Source organism: Bos mutus, chromosome 4 (genome assembly GCF_027580195.1).
Source record: "Bos mutus isolate GX-2022 chromosome 4, NWIPB_WYAK_1.1, whole genome shotgun sequence".
Taxonomy (NCBI): Eukaryota; Metazoa; Chordata; class Mammalia; order Artiodactyla; family Bovidae; genus Bos; species Bos mutus.
This window is the reverse complement of record NC_091620.1, coordinates 13,212,585-13,231,874: the sequence shown is the minus strand read 5'-3', so window position 1 is coordinate 13,231,874 and position 19,290 is coordinate 13,212,585. Positions and strand designations below refer to the sequence as shown.

The 19,290-nt window shown below is 39.4% G+C and overlaps 1 protein-coding gene across 6 annotated transcripts in view; it reads left to right on the top strand.

The window, feature by feature from the left end:
* Window positions 1-19,290, top strand: part of TPK1 (thiamin pyrophosphokinase 1) — a 393,770-nt gene that overhangs the window by 195,383 nt on the left and 179,097 nt on the right. For all 6 annotated transcript variants that reach the window (XM_070369073.1, XM_070369075.1, XM_070369072.1 and 3 more), the window contains exon 6: window positions 2,311-2,406. In XM_070369073.1, the coding sequence (XP_070225174.1) occupies window positions 2,311-2,406 (96 nt within the window). The remainder of the gene's footprint in view (window positions 1-2,310; window positions 2,407-19,290) is intronic.

Below are 19,290 nucleotides of genomic sequence, written 5' to 3'. Positions count from 1 at the left end.
TTCAGGAGACGCAAGAGTTGCAGGTTAGAGCCCTGGTTTGGGAAGATCCCCTGGAGGAGGAAATGGCAACTCACTCCAGTATTCTTGCCTGGAAAATCCCATGGACAGTGGAGCCTTGTGGGCTATAGCTCGTGGGGTTGCAAAAAGTTGTAGGTGACTGAGCAGCTAAGCATGTGTGAAGACCTTGGAGAAGGCAGTGGCACTCCACTCCATTACTCTTGCCTGGAAAATCCCATGGATGGAGGAGCCTGGTAGCCTGCAGTCCATGGGGTTGCTAGAGTCGGACAGGACTGAGTGACTTCACTTTCACTTTTCACTTTCATGCACTGGAGAAGGAAATGGCAACCCACTCCAGTGTTCTTGCCTGGAGAATCCCAGGGATGGGGGAGCCTGGTGGGCTGCCGTCTATGGGGTCGCACAGAGTTGGACACGACTGAAGTGACTTAGCAGCAGCAGCAGTGAAGACCTTGGTCTTTCAGTTATCTAGGAATTTGTTCCCATGTCATGGGAGTAAAGAAATAGGGCTTCTAAATGTGACCTGCTGATAATTACTACCTTGCTGTCCAGTTTTTTAGTCAAATTAAACTTCTTTTTATTGTCTTAATCTACAGACTATTATAGTGGGACTACATAGGTGATGTCTTGGATTCTCTTTATAAGGTTTCCTGTGGATCTGTGTTGATTCTGGGATGATAACAGTGAAAGCAGATGATGATCTGTTAGTCATCTCTTGTATTGCTATTTCTGTTTGCCTTTTTAATTTTGTTTCCCTTTGTTGGAGTGATTATTTCTCTGGTCAGTACTTAAAAAAGGAAGATAATTAATCATTGCCATATTTGGCAGTAAAATAAGATGCCACTCTCTCCTACCACATTTGCCAACAGACCTTTTCATTCCTCAAGAATTTTATTTATTGAACACTTAACTATATAGCACACTGGTGCCAGGCACTGGGAACAGTAATAAAAATATAAGGCCTGCCTTCCAAAAAGTGTCAATATAGTGTTTTTTGGTTTGTTGACAATCTAATATCCTGTTCTCTGATCATATTCCTGTATGCTCTGGCATATTCTTGTGTCTTTTTTTTTTTTTTTTGGGTGTTAGCCTGAGAGAAGTCAACTTTATATCCTTGCTTGGACATTATAGTAAATTTCAATGTTCTTTTAGGGTCGGGAAAGTATTTATCGATGATCTTGTAAAAATGACATATGCATCTTTTAGGACATAATATATTTTTGAATGATGAGAAACTAATTTTTTCATTGGTCACTACACTGTAGGATAGTCATAAATGAATGAAACACAGCTTGAGCCCGACACCTTTCAAGAGACCTTGAAGTTAAAGGAGAACCTTTAAATCTACTGAGAATGGTTTTTGGAATAATTTAAGAGCCAGTATGGGTGTTTTGTATCCTTGAGAACTCTTTGAATGGCACCTTTATATACTAGATTATATTTAACTTTCCCTTACTCAGCTGTTTGCCAGAGACCTCACCTGGCTTTATTCCTGAATTAAGAAGTCCACAGTCTCATCGTGCTCTGGTTATACACGCCTTTGCTTCTGTAAGACGCTGGAGGAGACGGTGTCACTCCCAAAACACTGTTTCTCGGACCATCTCAGTTCACTAGTGCCAGCAAGCTGGCACGTGCGTGGTGTTTTATAATAGATTTCAGTGCTTTCACTAGGTAAGACGTCTGCTGTAGAGGAGGCAAAGAACTTATAGATTCACGTCATTGTGTCCGAAAGATAATCCAAGAGGCGCATTTACACAGGCACCTCTCTTCTCCTTTTTACGTGGGGAAAAAAGGTGTTGTAAAGGAATTTTACAGGACAGCTAACTTGATTTTACTTAAAATGTAGTTCATCAGTTCATCATTAGCTGGTATTTTTCTATTCATGTAAGTAAACTTAGAAAGTAGAGAAACTCAACGCTTATTAGAAGTAGTTTCATTTTCGTTTCAAGTCATTTCACTGTGAGTATATTTTATAATACTCATGCCCATGTCCTTATGTTAATCTTAAATGTTATCATAGCAGTGAGTTTTAAAGACCATTAATGTAGTATTAGCTGTACCTTTTTTGGGTAGAATGATTGTCATAATCAGATCATTATTTTAGTAGTCTAACATCATTGCTGAGAGGTCCTGTTATGTGAAATAAGAAAGATAATGATAATGATTTTAATGATCAAGGTATAACACAGGCATCATAGGATACGTGTGATGCTTTCTCTTTGCTTTTATAGCTCTTGATCTTGTTCCTCGGTCGACATCATTACTAACTTCTACCTTTTATCTTATTTAACACAGGGCTGTGAAATTATTTCAACTCCTGATCAAGACCATACTGATTTTACCAAGTGCCTTGAAGTGCTCCAAAAGAAGATAGAAGAAAAAGACCTACAGGTAAGATCGATGCCTATTTGGTGTTTATGAATCTTAAACCAAGGATGTGAAAAATCCTATTTTTACTCACCTGAAATCATTATTTGCTTTTGTGCTGATTATCTGGATTCCCTTGTCAGGTTTCTTCAGTATATGAATAAATCTGTACTTAGTTGCCAAAACATTAACATGTACACTTGAATCAGAGGTCACAGATTCTGGAACCTTCCAGTGAGTGGTGGGTCCCTAAATGTGTGAAGTGGACCTTGTGTATAGCAATCAAAACTGACAGCTCATTCTCAGCCTAAAGGAAGTAGCTGCTCTCCATCCCAAGTTGTTTTCACCCTGCACAGCTGTGTGTGTATGTGTGTGTGTTTATATGGTATGTAGGCAAGACCAACAAATATGGCCTGGATCTGGCCATCCTTGCAAATTCTTATTTAAACAAATAAAATATTATTTACCTGTTTTAAAAATGAGAGGAATGTCTGTTACTTTGCATGCATGGACTCTTTAAGGTATTCAGTAGTGATTTTCACCTAGCATCCAAGTGTATAATCATATAATCACATCATTTAGCTAATTCACACATTTGTAATTTTTAATATTTTACAGTATTTTTGACAGTTGAAATGATATGTAAACTTTTTATAGCCTTTATCCAGTGAAGATCCACAAAATTACACCTGAAGCTTTGAAAGACAATTGACTTATTTTCCTGGGAAGGACAGGGAGATAAACTGAGATACATGATCAATGTGTCGTTTTATTAAAAACCTTTTTTTTTTTTTTGGTGGCGTGTGGGACCTTAGTTCCTGGACTAGGGAACAGACTCATGCCCTTTGCAGTAGATGCACAGAGTCTTAACTGGACTGCCAGAGAAGCCCCCAACAAATCATTTTAAAGGAAGAATGCAAGGACGGCATCTCTGTACACTGGATGGTTTTCAGAGTGCAGCAGGATAGTGTTTCAGCCTTTTCGCAATAATTTGAGTGGGAAAGGATCAATTCAGACCCAGCGCAGGCAGATTTCACGTCTCCTTCCTTCATGTCTTGGCTCTGGGTAGCTCTTGCCTTCAGTCTGGTCTCCCTGACTGTCTGCAGTGGCTGCTTGTAGCAGTTTCTTTATGCCTTCACATCAGAGGGATTGAGGGGTAGGAGTGTCACTTGCCACCGTCATTAGACCTCAGTCCTGAAGTCTCTCCATGAACCTATACATGGTTTCAGCACAGGATAATGAAAGTTACCTGATTATCTGGGACTGGAGTAGGGAGTGGGGTCAACCCCCGAGTCTCATACAGTCTAACTCCACGGCTGGTACACAGTGGCGGGACAGCCTTGGTGGTGGAGAGGCACCCCTAATAAAAACTTGCTCCTTTGCAGAAGTTCTGGGAGATTTATTCTAAGGTATATTTACTAAGCTGAAGGAGTCAATCCTTTTCTCCCTTTGAAGGGGAAAGCCTTTTGTAACCATTGTTAGTTGACAAGTAGCTCACTCTACAAACTCACCACAAGTAATAGAGTGAACATTTCTCATCTCTGTGGTGGCTTGAGCTGTACCAAATGTGCCACTTGCAGCAGCCAATTGCTGTAAGTATCTGTTTGTTTAAGGAAAAGGGGAAACAGCCTACTTAGAGTTAGCAGCTTCATCCAGACATTGCTGATGTGGAATTTCTTCGAAGAAAGTTCTAAATCTTTGCAATAGTTTCGGTTTTCCTCGTGCTCCCACTGGAAGCTGGGAAGGCAGTGATGTGAATGTCGTTTATTGTGTCTAACTGATAGTATCTATATACAGTATTCAGTCACTGAATCACGAAACAAACCATCGTGTCTCAAACTCAACAAACAAAATCTAGAGAGAGCCTCAGGCTGGGAGGAGAGAGTAGAGTAATCAGATGTTCTGATCTGTGAAACAAACTGAGCAAAATGTTGGCCGAGCCATTGGAGGCCCAGAGCAAGAGGACCTTTTGGAGGACTCCGGCGTTGAGCAGAAAGGACCACACCCTCCCTCTCCCCTGTACTTAGGCTGGAGGCTGCCAGGGAAGCGTGTGGCCCAGAGGCAGGCTGTGGTGTGTCACAAAGGGATTGCTGCTGGGCGAGGAGAGTCAGCTGCCCTCCTTACAGCTCAGTAGTGAGGTCTTTGTGGGGAGGATGGGAACAGGGCACCTCCGTGGCTGGCATGCTTTGGGTCCAGGGCATTCCCCATCCTCATGAGCCCCTCTTTCTCCTTGTTCCTAAAAGAGTCTAGATTCCCCCTTCTCCTTTGCCTTAAGATGTTTCTGTATATGTTGCTCCCTCCCACTAGAATGTCTTGAATACATTTTTATTTTCTTGCCAAAGCCATGATGGAGTCCTGACATCCTCACGGAGGACTTTTCAGAAATATTCATTGATTTATTTGCCTGCCCCGGGTCTTAGTTGTGGCATGTGGAATCTTTCATTGTGACTTGGGGGGTTTTGGCTGTGGCATGTGAGCTCTCAGCTGAGGCATGTGGGATCTAGTTCCCTGATCAGGGATGGAACCTGGGCCCCTTGCTTTGGGAGCACAGAGTCTTAGCCTTTGGACCACCAGGGAAGCCCCTCAAGGGCGTTCCCCCAGCATTGCTCTGGGTTACGCTCCGCTGCTCTACATTGCCATGCTTCCCTCTTTTCTCTGTTAAGATACTCTGAACACTTTTGATAACTGTGTTAATTATTTCTGTTTGCTAAGGCCTTTCTTCCCAGCTTGACTATGTAGCCCATGAAGCTGAGATCAGGTCTGTTTTGTTCATGATCAAATGGCAGCACTTTGCATATGAGGTGCTCGGGGAACTCACAGGAGAGCAGGAGATGATGCATTTAGGGGAGAGGCTTTTTAGAGAAGACTAAGACATAAAGAAATAGGAGTTAGATGGCAAAGGGGAGAAGATAGTGGCCAAGTATGGCAGTATACAGAAAAGGTAGCTAGCACTCCAGTGAGGCAACAGTGTGTGTTTTGAAGAATTTTAAGACAGAGAACGGTGTGATGACTTTGTTGTTGGAAACATGGTTAGGTCAACTGAAAGCATAACTCACAGTGAAAACCATACAAAGTAGCTGTTGTTCACACTGAAAAAGATGTTTGTGTTAAATCTGAGGACTCTCTGTGGGCTTCCATCTGAGTTTATGTTTTACCTGGGAGTGACAACACAGTCTTTGATTTAATATAATAGTAGGAGAAAAGCAAGATTAGAAACATTAGAAAGGAAAATCATAAAAGATTTCCCTCCACACATTCTCCTACCCTCAAGTGAGAGCACCATGAGGGCTTTTACAGATTTCTTCCTAAAATACACGTGAACTATATCAGAAAATCCTTTATTCTTCCCTGGTTAATAAATCTTAGAAAATTATCAAACTTTTCTGGTTTTCCACTTATCAAATTATAAATATGAATGTGTAATCCAAATGTCTATATTTGGTGAGATCTTATTAGCATATATGTTAAAATATCAACTATAGTATAAATGAATTAAAGTAGTATTTAATATGTTGAGAGCCATACTATGTAACATATTAGAAGTTTGTAGAATTTGGATTAGGATCTGTCCTTACCCTTAAGGCGTTTACTATCTAGAACATGAGGTTAATTATAAAAAAAGATTTCCCTAAATTGCCTTATTTCTTATTTATTTACCTATTTAAAACCTGCTCCTCCTGAACTTTTATTCCTTTGTGAAAGGGTTCTGTGATACATGTGGCTTTTTAATGCTTTGCTTTTATTAGCCACATTGTTTATCTGTGGCTGAGTCATGAATAATACATTATCAGGATGCTGTCTGATATGACTGAATCTTCAAAGAGCAAATATATTTTTTGATGCTGTGATACACATTTGAGATCTAAACCCTGGAATACAAGGGAAAACATTAAAAGCTATTGCTCCAAGTTTTGAAAAATGTAAGACATACATTGTTTAGGGTAAAGCAGGAAGATATCTAAATGATAAGGCCCTAAGAATAATAGTTCTCCCAAAATGTAGGTTGGGATATTTCCTAGAATTACATGGCAATAGAATCAGTTACTTTAGTTTCTGTTATTTTAAAGAGACTTTGTATTGGACACAATTTAGGCAGAAAACTTGATGTTGATTTCAAACTGTATAGATTTCAACTCATACCAGTTTAAAACCTCAATGCCTTTTAACCATTTATACTATGTTATTTTTTTTTCCAATAGCCATTTATTATTTTTTTAAATTTTATTTTATTTTTAACTTTACAAATTGTATTAGTTTTGCCAAATATCAAATGAATCCACCACAGGTATACCTGTGTTCCCCATCCTGAACCCTCCTCCCTCCTCATACCATCCCTCTGGGTCGTCCCAGTGCACTAGCCCCAAGCATCCAGTATCGTGCATCGAACCTGGACTGGCAACTCGTTTCATACATGATATTTTACATGTTTCAATGCCATTCTCCCAAATCTTCCCACCCTCTCCCTCTCCCACAGAGTCCATAAGACTGTTCTATACATCAGTGTCTCTTTTGCTATCTCGTACACAGGGTTATTGTTACCATCTTTCTAAATTCCATATATATGCGTTAGTATACTGTATTGGTGTTTTTCTTTCTGGCTTACTTCACTCTGTATAATAGGCTCCAGTTTCATCCACCTCATTAGAACTGATTCAAATGTATTCTTTTTAATGGCTGAGTAATACTCCATTGTGTATATGTACCACAGCTTTCTTATCCATTCATCTGCTGATGGACATCTAGGTTGCTTCCATGTCCTGGCTATTATAAACAGTGCTGCGATGAACATTGGGGTACAGTGTGTATGCCCAGCAGTGGGATTGCTGGATCATAAGGCAGTTCTATTTCCAGTTTTTTAAGAAATCTCCACACTGTTCTCCATAGTGGCTGTACTAGTTTGCATTCCCACCAACAGTGTAAGAGGGTTCCCTTTTCTCCACACCCTCTCCAGCATTTATTGCTTGTAGACTTTTGGATCGCAGCCACTCTGGTGTGAAATGCTACCTCATAGTGGTTTTGATTTGCATTTCTCTGATAATGAGTGATGTTGAGCATCTTTTCATGTGTTTGTTAGCCATCTGTATGTCTTCTTTGGAGAAATGTCTATTTAGTTCTTTGGCCCATTTTTTGATTGGGTCATTTATTTTTCTGGAATTGAGCTGTAGGAGTTGGCTTGTATATTTTTGAGATTAGTTGTTTGTCAGTTGCTTCATTTGCTGTTATTTTCTCCCATTCTGAAGGCTGTCTTTTCACCTTGCTAATAGTTTCCTTTGATGTGCAGAATCTTTTAAGTTTAGTTAGGTCCCATTTGTTTATTTTTGCTTTTATTTCCAATATTCTGGGAGGTGGGTCATAGAGGATCCTGCTGTGATGTATGTCAGAGAGTGTTTTGCCTATGTTCTCCTCTAGGAGTTTTATAGTTTCTGGTCTTATGTTTAGATCTTTAATCCATTTTGAGTTTATTTTTGTGTATGGTGTTAGAAAGTGTTCTAGTTTCATTCTTTTACAAGTGGTTGACCAGATTTCCCAGCACCACTTGTTAAAGAGATTGTCTTTAATCCATTGTATCTTCTTGCCTCCTTTGTCAAAGACAAGGTGTCCATATGTGCGTGGATTTATCTCTGGGCTTTCTATTTTGTTCCATTGATATACTATGTTATTTTTATAAACAGTTTTTTAAATTAAATGATATAAGATGCTGAATAAATCAAGTATTACATAGTGAAAGTGAAGTCATTCAGTCATGTCTGACTCTTTGTGACCCCATGGACTGTAGCCTACCAGGCTCCTCTGTCCATGGAATTTTCCAGGTAAGAGTATTGGAGTGGGTTGCCATTTCCTTCTCCAGGGGATCTTCCTGACCCAGGGATCGAACCTGGATCTCCTGCATTGCAAGAAGACGCTTTACCATTTGAGCCACCAGGGAAGCCCTAAGTATTACATAAATAAGAGCAAATGCCTGAATTTTATATACACAGAGACTAGTATTAGTGACTAACTTAAATATCCATAAAAACTGTGGAGAGAATCATGAACCAAAGAGGATAGAGTAGAAAGACCCTGAGCTTACTTCCTCTCTGGGGCACATCAAAATATACAACTCTTTACAGAGCAACTATCAGTGACAAGCACTGAAGCCTACCAGAAAAGATCTATAGAAAGAAAACATAACAAGACAGGTAGGAGGGGCGGAGTCTGGTATGTCAAAACTCATACCCCAGGTGGGCGACCTGTAAACAGGAGATTAATTACAGTTAATAGAGGTTTTCCCCAGAGAGCAAGGGTTGTGAACCCGGCATCAGGCTCCCCATCATGGGGGTCCTGTGTCTGGAAGATGAGCCCCCAGGATTTGTGGCTTCAAAGGCCAATGGGGCTTACTTTTCAGAGACCAAGAGGGCTGTGGGGAGATAATCTATTTTTAAAGGGATCCAGGAGAGAACTAGTCATTTGAAAGGTGCCTGAATCACACCTGCTGATATTGGAGAGTTTTAAACTATTTTTATCCGCTAAATGTCAGTATTGGACATGATTATTTTGTAATGGACTAATTTTTTTTTTAATGTTCATATGAAATAACTGTTGCTGCTTATCAGATTTAAGACTAACTATATCTGATTGGCTAACTTATTATATCTGAATGGTTCAGATGGTAAAGAATCCACCTGCAATGCAGGAGACCTCGTTCCTTGCTAGGTTGGGAAGATACCCTGGAGAATGGAATGGCAACCTCGAGAATTCCATGGACATAGGAGACTGGTCCATTTTTTCCCATCACTTCATGGCAAATAGATGGCAAAACAATGGAAACAGTGACAGACTTTATTTTGAGGGGGTGCCAAAATCACTGCAGATGATGACTGCAGCCATGAAATTAAAAGATGCTTGCTCCTTAGAAGAAAAGCTATGACCAACCTAGATAGCATATTAAAAAGCAGAGACATTACTTAGCCAACAAAAGTCTATCTAGTCAAAGCTATGGTTTTTCCTGTAGTCATGTATGGATGTGAGAATTGGACTATAAAGAAAGCTAAGCACTGAAGAATTGATGCTTTTGAACTGTGGTGTTGGATAACACTCTTGAGAGTCCCCTGAACTGCAAGGAAATCCAAGTGTCCATCCTAAAGGAAATCAGTCCTGAATATTCATTGGAAGGACTGATGTTGAAGATGAAATTCCAGTTCTTTGGCTACCTGATGCGAAGAACTGACTCACTGGAAAAGACCCTGGTGCTGGGAAAGATTGAAGGCAGGAAGAGAAGGTGACCACAAAGGATTAGATGGTTGGATGACATCACCGACTCAATGGACCTGAATTTAAGCAAGCTCTGGGAGTTGGTGATGGACAGGCAGGCCTGGCATGCTGCAGTCCATGGGGTCTCAAAGAGTCGTACATGACTGAGTAACTAAGCTGATCTGAGGAGACTGGTGGCCTGCAGTCCATGGGGTCTCAAAGAATTGGACTCAACTGAGCGATTGACTCTTTCTATCTGATTGGACTAATTACTTTTTCAATATGATAAGATATGTACAGGAAGATAGTTGTATGATAGTCCTCTGAGAAGTATTTTCCAAGGTACTGTGATGTTTTCAGTAAAGTCCACTCTAATGAGCTGATATCTTTGTCAAGATTTCAGTCTTATCTGGAGCAAAACAATAAATCTGTTGTGTGTGTAAATATCTTCTAGAGAGGAATAAATACTGTGTTTACATTAGAGAAATCTAGTCAATGCCACCTTAAAGTATCATAGTAAATATCATCATTGATAATTCAGGGCAGAGTAGATAAGAGAGACCTGAAAGCTAAACGCAGTGGGGTGAAATGTGAATAAAGTCCAGAGTATCATTAATCGTGGTGCCCAGTGTCAGTTTTAGTTGTGACAGATGTGGCGTGTTTGTATAAGATGTTAGCACATCATTGACCAGGAGACTTTTGCAGAAACTAATACCTGTGGCTAGCGATTTGTTATGTGAGTGTATACTAAAATACCTCAAGTTGCAAAAGGTATTTTAATATGTGTCTGGTCAGTGAGTTAACATCAGTGGGAACTGGTGATTGGTATTGCTGCCTGAACTATCTTCACGACTTTTTCCCAAATCTCAAATTATTTTGAAGTAAAATGTTTATTCAAAACATATTTCAGTGTCTTCAAGATGCTATAACCGGAGAATGGTGTTATCTTCCTATGCCATGTCTTTTAGTAAAATAGAACAGAAAGGCATGAAGTTCAATCAAAATAACTTTCTGTGGACTCTTTCAACTTTAAAGTGTTTCCTCAGAAAGTTTCAAGTCATGTCTGCTGCCCATTTAGGCAGTTATTGGACATGAAAACCATGCCTGCTTGAAAGTCTTAGCTAGAAATTGGTGTTTTTAAACTACGTGACAACCCAGATCCTCTCAACCATTGCTGTTTTCCCAAGAGACCAGAGTATGTTAAGACTCAATCAAAGATGTGATTTTATCAGGATTGACTCCCTAAGGAGTAACCCTGTTTGTCCCTGTGTTCCCTCCCGACCCATCAGAGTCCCGTGGTCTTCATCACCACCTGCGTTTTCTCCCCGGCTCTTCTTATATTGATATTCTGTCACACCTGCCTTTTACTTCTATCTTGTTTCCCTGGGCTTCAGTTATCATTCTGTGCCATTAACGCTCTAACTTATGTCTCTAATCCTGAACTTCAAAGCCCTATTTCTAACCACTAACTGGAAGGCCAGAGGAACTTCATTTCAGTGTAAACCAAAATTCATCATCTTTCTCACAAAATCTCATTTTCTCTTTCTTTATTTTCTGTCTCATTCAATGGCACTGCCATCCATCCACCTGGCAGAAACCTGAGAGTAACCTTATATTTTACTATCCTTTTACCATCCCTCAATGGCTAGTTGCAGTTGCTATAATCCTGCAGATATCTCCTGTGCCCACTTTATTCCTTCCGGTCTTACTGCTGCTGTCTTAGTTCAGACCTCTTTATCATTTCTTACCTGGCTTATTTGACTAGTCTTCCTGTTTGCCCCATTCACTCCATTCCCTTACTAAAATTTATAGCCTCTATTTTAAATGGATATCTGCTTTAAATCTTTTCTCCTAGTTACTTATTCAGTAAATACTTGTTCAGTGAATAAATTTATTTCCAGTAACATTAAGGCAGATTCCAAAGGACACCCTGGCAAACCTTAGCTGGCATGTATCCTCTGAAAGAATCTTTTCAGTAACAGTTCCTACTAATTCTTCTGTGACACGTGTCCAGATTCTTTACACTGCTTGTTATCTGTACCAGTTTTAAGTATTAAATATGTTTATTATGAAAAGTATTGGCCTCCAACACATTGTAATTAAAGGTTATCTTTGATGCTTGGGGTAGGCTGACTTTCTTTCCACTGCATGACTGGTTCTTTAAGACTCAACTCTCTCATCTGTAAAGTCAGAATAATAATCTGCACATACCAGGGAGTTATGAGGCAAAGCACTTACTGCAATGTCAGCCACATATAAAGCCCTTCATAAAAATATAACAGCAGCAGTGGTGGTATTAAAGTCATGTATTGTTGTGCACCTTACTTAGCTCTTGAGATCTTTTATCACTTCAGTTCAGTCGCTCAGTCATGTCTGACTCTTTGCTTTTGTAATATTTTATATAATAGGGTATATTTTATGTAATATATTTATATTTATCAGTTCAGTTCAGTTCAGTCGCTCAGTCGTGTCCGACTCTCTGCGACCCCATAAATTGCAGCACGCCAGCCCTCCCTGTCCATCACCAACTCCCGGAGTTCACCCAGACTCATGTCCATCGAGTCACTGATGCCATCCAGCCATCTCATCCTCTGTCGTCCCCTTCTCCTCCTGCCCCCAATCCCTCCCAGCATCAGAGTCTTTTCCAATGAGTCCACTCTTCGCATAAGGTGGCCAAAGTACTGGAGTTTCAGCTTTAGCATCAGTCCTTCCAAAGAAATCCCAGGGCTGATCTCCTTCAGAACAGACTGGTTGGATCTCCTTGCAGTCCAAGGGACTCTCAAGAGTCTTCTCCAACACCACAGTTCAAAAGCATCAATTCTTCGGTGCTCAGCCTTCTTCACAGTCCAACTCTCACATCCATACATGACCACAGGAAAAACCATAGCCTTGACTAGATGAACCTTTGTTGGCAAAGTAATGTCTCTGCTTTTGAATATGCTATCTAGGTTGGTTATAACTTTCCTTCCAAGGAGTAAGCATCTTTTAATTTCATGGCTGCAGTCACCATCTGCAGTGATTTTGGAGCCCAGAAAAATAAAGTCTGACACTGTTTCCACTATTTCCCCATCTGTTTCCCATGAAGTGGTGGGACCGGATGCCATGATCTTCATTTTCTGAATGTTGAGCTTTAAGCCAACTTTTTCACTCTCCACTTTCACTTTCATCAAGAGGGTTTTTAGTTCCTCTTCACTTTCTGCCATAAGGGTGGTGTCATCTGCATGTCTGAGGTTATTGATATTTCTCCCGGCAATCTTGATTCCAGCTTGTGTTTCTTCCAGTCCAGCGTTTCTCATGATGTACTCTGCATATAAGTTAAATAAGCAGGGTAACAATATATAGCCTTGACATATTCCTTTTCTTAGAATAAAAATATAAATTTTTATGTAAATGAAATATAAAATTCTCTAAAATATATTTTATAAATATTTAATTTTGTAAAATATAGTTTATATGTAGTAGTTATATATGGGGCTTCCCAGGTGGCTCAGTGGTCAAGAATCTGCCTGCCAGTGTAGGGGAGACATGGGTTTGATCCCTGGATTGGGAAAATCCCTGGAGAAAGAAATGGCAACCCACTCCAGTATTCTTGCCTGGAAAATCCCATGGACAGAGGAGCCTGGTGGTCCGTGTGTTCACAAAGAGTTGGACATGACCAAGCAAAGGAGTATGCATGCATGCACATAGTTATATATAATGATGTTTACCTTATAAAATATATACTTTAATCTATTTTATAAAAATTAGTATACATATAAATAAGATATCTTTTGTAGAATATGTACATGGTTAATCTTTTGATTTTATAATAAGTTTCATGGAGCAATGTGATATTAAATTTAGATAATGTTTGTAGCAATCAAACTAATTAAGTTTTAGCTCTGGTTCATGGACTCATCATTTTCTTGTTTTTTTTTTTCAAATGAAAGTTTTTTTTCTTTATTGAGGTGTGACATTATGTTTCATGTGTACAACATAATGATTTGATATTTGTATAAATTGTGAAATCATCACAGTAAGTCTAGCTAACATCCTAGCATTGTTTCTTTAGGACATACTCTAATTTTATGAGATTTCTTGTACTATAAGACACGTGAATGAAACAGAGGGCTCCTCACAGGTTTCTGTGTTTTCTAGGGGAAGATTTCAGTCTTCCGTATTCCTGGGGAACCAGTGAGAATGGGGTCTGTCTGTTTAGTGGTGGAATCCACCAGCAGGATGATCGCACAGCTCCGCTAATCACCCTTTGCCTCATGCCTCGATGGAGAGAGAAGAGGGCTGGTGTGCTCTGGCTTCTGCCAGCTTGCATGTGCTTTGTGCTCACTGTGCGGTCACTAAGGCGTATTACCCAGCATATGTCAAAAGTTGGCTTCAGAGTTCCAATGGTAGACTTTCTTCCCTTAGATGTACTATGGAAGCTCCTGGGATCTTCTGCTAATAAGCTTAACGAACTTTCATGTAGTACCTATATCCAGGTCAGTATGCTATGATTTGGTGGCCAAACCAATGGCCTAAAATAGTCTCCATTCTAATAAGGGAAACAGATAGATGCGTCACCATATACTAATTCAGACTGTCATAGTTGCTGTGGCTTGCCTCTTCAGGATAGTTCCAGCTTTTTAAAAAGCAGATTTGTTTTGTATAGAACTCTTCTCTAGTTCACCTGTTACTTATTTAATTTTTATTTGGTTATTTACTTGAAACCTAGACAATATTTTTAAAAGTATAGAGACATTAGTTTGCTGACAAAGATTCATATCATCAAAGCTATGGTTTGTCCAGTAGTCATGTACAGATGTGAGAGTTGGGCCATAAAGAAAGTTGACCATTGAAGAACTGACACTTTTGATTTGTGGTACTGGAGAAGACTCTTGAGAGTCCCTTGGACAGCAAGGAGATCAAACCAGTCTATCCTAAAGGAAATCAGTCCTGAATATTCATTGGAAGAACTGATGATGAAGCTCCAATACTTTGGCCACCTGATGCGAAGAGCCGACTCATTGAAAAAGACCGTGATACTGGGAAAGACTGAGTGCAGGAAGATAAGAGGGTGACAGACGTTATGATGGTTGGATGATATCATTGACTCAAGGGACATGAGTTTGAGCAGAGTTCGGGTGATGATGAAGGACAAGGAAGTCTGGCGTGCTGCAGTTCGTGAGGTCCAAAGAGTTGGACATGGTTTAACGACTGAACAACAACAACAATTCATTTGTTTGGTTGTGCTGGATCTTCCTTGCTGTGTGCGGGTTTTTTCTCGTTGTGGAGAGTGGGGGCTACTCTGTTTGTGGTGCATGGGCTTCTCATTGTGGTGGGTTCTCTTATTGCAGAGCATAGGCTCTAGGTGCGTGGGCTTTGGTAGTTGCAGCTTCCAGCTCTGGAGCACAGGCTCAGTGGTTATGGCAAATGGGTTTAGTTGCTCTGCGGCATGTGGGATCTTCCTAGAGCACAGATCGAGCCTGTGTCCTCTGCTTTGGCAGGCGGACTCTCAATCACTGGACCACCAGGGAAGTCCCTTTGCTTCACCTTTAAATTTACATTTGAGAAAATGGAATAAGAAGAATTTTTTTCTAATGAAATTATACCTCATACCGATGAACCCTGATATGATCACCCAATTTAAATAGTTTCCATCTGCCCTCCCCCCCATCCCTCCTCTTCTTCCATCTCCAGATTCACCAGCCCTTTCCCCTTTGCTGCTGAATTTCTGCATTCCACCTGTCACCATCAGACATGTTTAGAATAGTTGTTTCTGTATTCACTGGCTGGAATGTAAAGTTTGTGTGGGCAGGGAATTGCGCTTGTTTGTTCTCTGATGTATTCCAAACATGTAAAGCATTTCCTGGCCGTCCATAAATATTCATCAAATGAATATATACTTATATGTAAGAACACCCTTTATATCAAATGTTGGTAAACTTTAATAATCTGCTTTGACATTAACAAAACTTATTCTCCTGCCCTAGCTCTTGTTCCTTTGTAATCGAACACACTTTTATTTTGGCCAGTACTTGGAGATATCCACTGTTATTTGGTCATACACACACATCCATCTTTTCTCTCCACTGTATGGGGCAGGGAAAGGGGATGTGTGTTACGTGCTTTTAAAAACAGTACACATGGTATCTTCTTTTCATTTCATTAATTGATATTTTACTTCTGGGACCTGTTTCTTTTTCTAAGCTTAAGTTTCTTGAGAAAGCTGAGGGCTGACAAATGAGAATACATAGAAATTGTTTCATAAGCCATTGCCATTGTGAACTTGACAAGGATAAATCTTGCCAAATTCCTTGAATTGATACCAAAAGCAATACAGTACAGTTTCAACATCAGTTCTATAGCTGAGGCATTGTAAGACTCTCATAACACGTTTTTCTACCTTTGTTCCTGTGCTTATCTACCCCAAAGGGATGTTGTAAGCTTAATTGGTAATTTTTGTGAAGTTCTAAAAAGCAACATGTCTCACACACACACATACACACACATAAATGCACATTCTACTATACATCAGTATGCCTATACAGACCCCCTTTTAATTTTTCCTGTATTACCAGAATTGCTATCTTTGTCAAGTGACAAACTACTTACATGTTCAGGTTCTGGAACAAATGAGGTGCAAGCTAAGTATCGGGAGGAAGGAAGGAGAAGAAAAATTTCTGTGCATTGTGTGAATTAGCAGACTGTTTCCTAGATCATTTTGGAAAAGCCTTCAAAAGAGAAATTCACATCTCTGTTTTTTCCTCCTTCTTAGAGACCAGCAATCTTTTTTATAGTGCTGTGCAACAAGAGAAAATAGATATTCCGCATGCTTTGGAGTGACTCAGGAGATGCTGCGATGGATATAAAAAGCTAACTGCCCTCAAGGCTGTGGCAGCCTAATTCATCCCTGCCAGAGGAAAGGCGTGTTTTTATGGGCCCCGGGACAAGGGTTAAGTTTATCTGCTTACCAGGACTCTCAGCTGGATGACTCAGTTACCAGATAAAATTTCTTATTAACGCAGAGAATTGCGCATATGGTTGGTGTGGTGCTCCTTTGCAGGAGAACACTGACCTAATGTGAAAAGGACTAGTTTATTTACAGTTACTGCATCGTGGAGACACAGAATGGAGGAGGAAACTGTATCTTATGTTAATCTTCTGGAAGATTCATGTACTTAGAATAGCATGAAATTGCTTAGTAGATTATAAAATTTCTTCTTTTTCTATGTACCTGTTTTCCAGATATATCATATGTAGTAGTGCTTACCTCATAATTACGATTGTCCACAATGATAGTATCTACATTTTTTAAGCAATAAATTCATTTATTTGAGGCTACAGACTAAACATATAGAGTTTGTCTTGGTTTAACAGCAAAAGATTATTTCAAATTTTAGTAAACAAATTTTTATTTCTAACTTTATGCTAGGGCTAAGATGAAAAAAGACAACAGTGGGAGTGGAGAACAGGGTATTGAGGAGATAATAGGGAATGATTGAGAGGAAGCAGTAGGCAGTGCCCCCGAACCTTAGTTTAGCCTTTCATCTAAGCAACTGAAGATTGCCTGCCCAACAGAAGAATAACTTGTTTCATGTTAGATTTTTTAAATATTAGGGTAAATATTTACAATAGGCTACTTAAAAACCCTGCAACATTCATGTTTAAGAAATGATGTGCTATAGTTTAAGTCATGGATGAAGAACTGAAATGACGTTAACTGCATGTCACAGGGATATGCACATCAGATTGATACATTTTTCGGTGGTAGTTTAGTGAGTAATCAGAAGAGATATATACATAGTAATACCTTCTTTGTTTTAGGTGATGAGCCTAGTTATCCCGGAAAGTTCCATTTAAATCAGAGCAGGTGGAATCCCGTAGCATTCACTCTCTATTCACTCTCTTTGTAGCTAGAAGTGGAAAATGTCTTTGTTTCCATGACTGTCTCTTTTCCCAGAAGTTCTGCTTAGCATTCCATGGCCAGCATGCTGGTCCTTAACAGATAGATGGCATAGAAATAAGATAATATCAGCATCTCTTCTGGGTCCACTAGGAGCCTTACCCTCTCAATATGTATGTGACTGTGTGTACTTCGCAGTATGAACAGCTGTGTCAAAATAGTTGAAGCACAGTAGAAATAAGACTATCTGAATTCAGAGTTCACTGATTACATTTTAATTCTATTTCTTCATCCAGGCTCCTCCATCCATGGGATTTGCCAGGCAAGAGTACTGGAGTGGGGTGCCATCGCCTTCTCCGACTAGAGATTTTAGTTGACTATAAAATTGACCCTATAGATTTTTGATTTTTTTCAAAACATCTATATAAATGAAGGAAATTATTTCAGAAAGAGGAAGTTATCATTAAACAAATATTTTCTCCCTGATGGCATTCGGTTTACTATGATGCTTATGGAGATGGAATACAGTTAGCAAAATAGCAAGTGACCTCGCTTAAAACTAAACGTAAACCTGGGGATGATGAGGTGATCAGCTATTTTGTATACATGTACTAGCTGAAGGAAACTTACTACATTGCAAGAAGTAAGCTTTAAGTAATTAATGTCAACGCAGTAACAGTTTTAACATTTTCATTTGGCATTATAAAATGGTCCAATGCATAATCTAGAAACCAGAGTGTTAATGACCAAGTGCAAAATTTGCAATCAAAATGTCTCTATTCTCCCAGAAGGTGGGAAGGGGGTAATTAGCATAAACTATTTATATTGCACCAGATTGCAAAATCTAAGGATTGCACTGCAGCAAGCCTGATAGCCACCTATTATTAACTGGTCAATAAAAAATGAAGAGCATTTTATGCCACTAAACTTTGGGAAAATAATGCACCCGAAGTGCTACAAATAGCCGAACCTAATCCATCCAGACATGGGAGCCATGAGTTTCATTTATCATTTTAGACAAGAATATGCAGCTAAGACTTGTTTTATGGCTGAAGCAAAAGCAAGAAATATTGTTTGTAGTATAGAAAGCAAATCATCATGATGCAAGATAGGATAATAGCTTTTAAAACTAATCACAAGTACAGAAATACTAATCTTCTGGGAACAGAGCAGAGGTTTTGAAAATTGTTTTCAGCTTGCCCAGTGGTGGGAATGGAAGGGGATGAGAGAAAGAGGATGTGGGTTCCACGTTCTGGTGCCTCATAACCACGTTCCAACGAGTGGGAAGAATGACTGCTTGGCACTCTCTCAATGCTCAGCTTTAGTAGGACATCGTGTATGTTATAGAATTTTTGGCCAGGGTGAAAATATCTGGTGCTTTTTCAGTAGGGTGGGCAGGAAAGCAGATGTGAATTTTTTCATTTATCTACCAAGCAGTCAATTAACTTCAATAGATAACATTTACCCAAACTGTAAGATACTTTCAAACTCTATTTCCAAATAGCTAGTGGTTCCTGAATATGATACAAATCATACTTCAGTTTTCATTTTGCACTAAATACCAGCTGTGTTGAAGATGTCATATTTTGGGTTTTCTAAACCACAAATGATGCATCTTTCCATTTCTCAAGATCTCAGATGACATGAGAGGTTTGGAGACAACAATGACCTCTTGTAGTAGACTTATCCACATTATTTATACAGACCATGATTTTATGTTAATTTTACTTATAAATATGTTCCTGACTCTTCAAAGAATTTAATTTTCAGCAGAGATAGTTGAATAAAATTATGTAAAA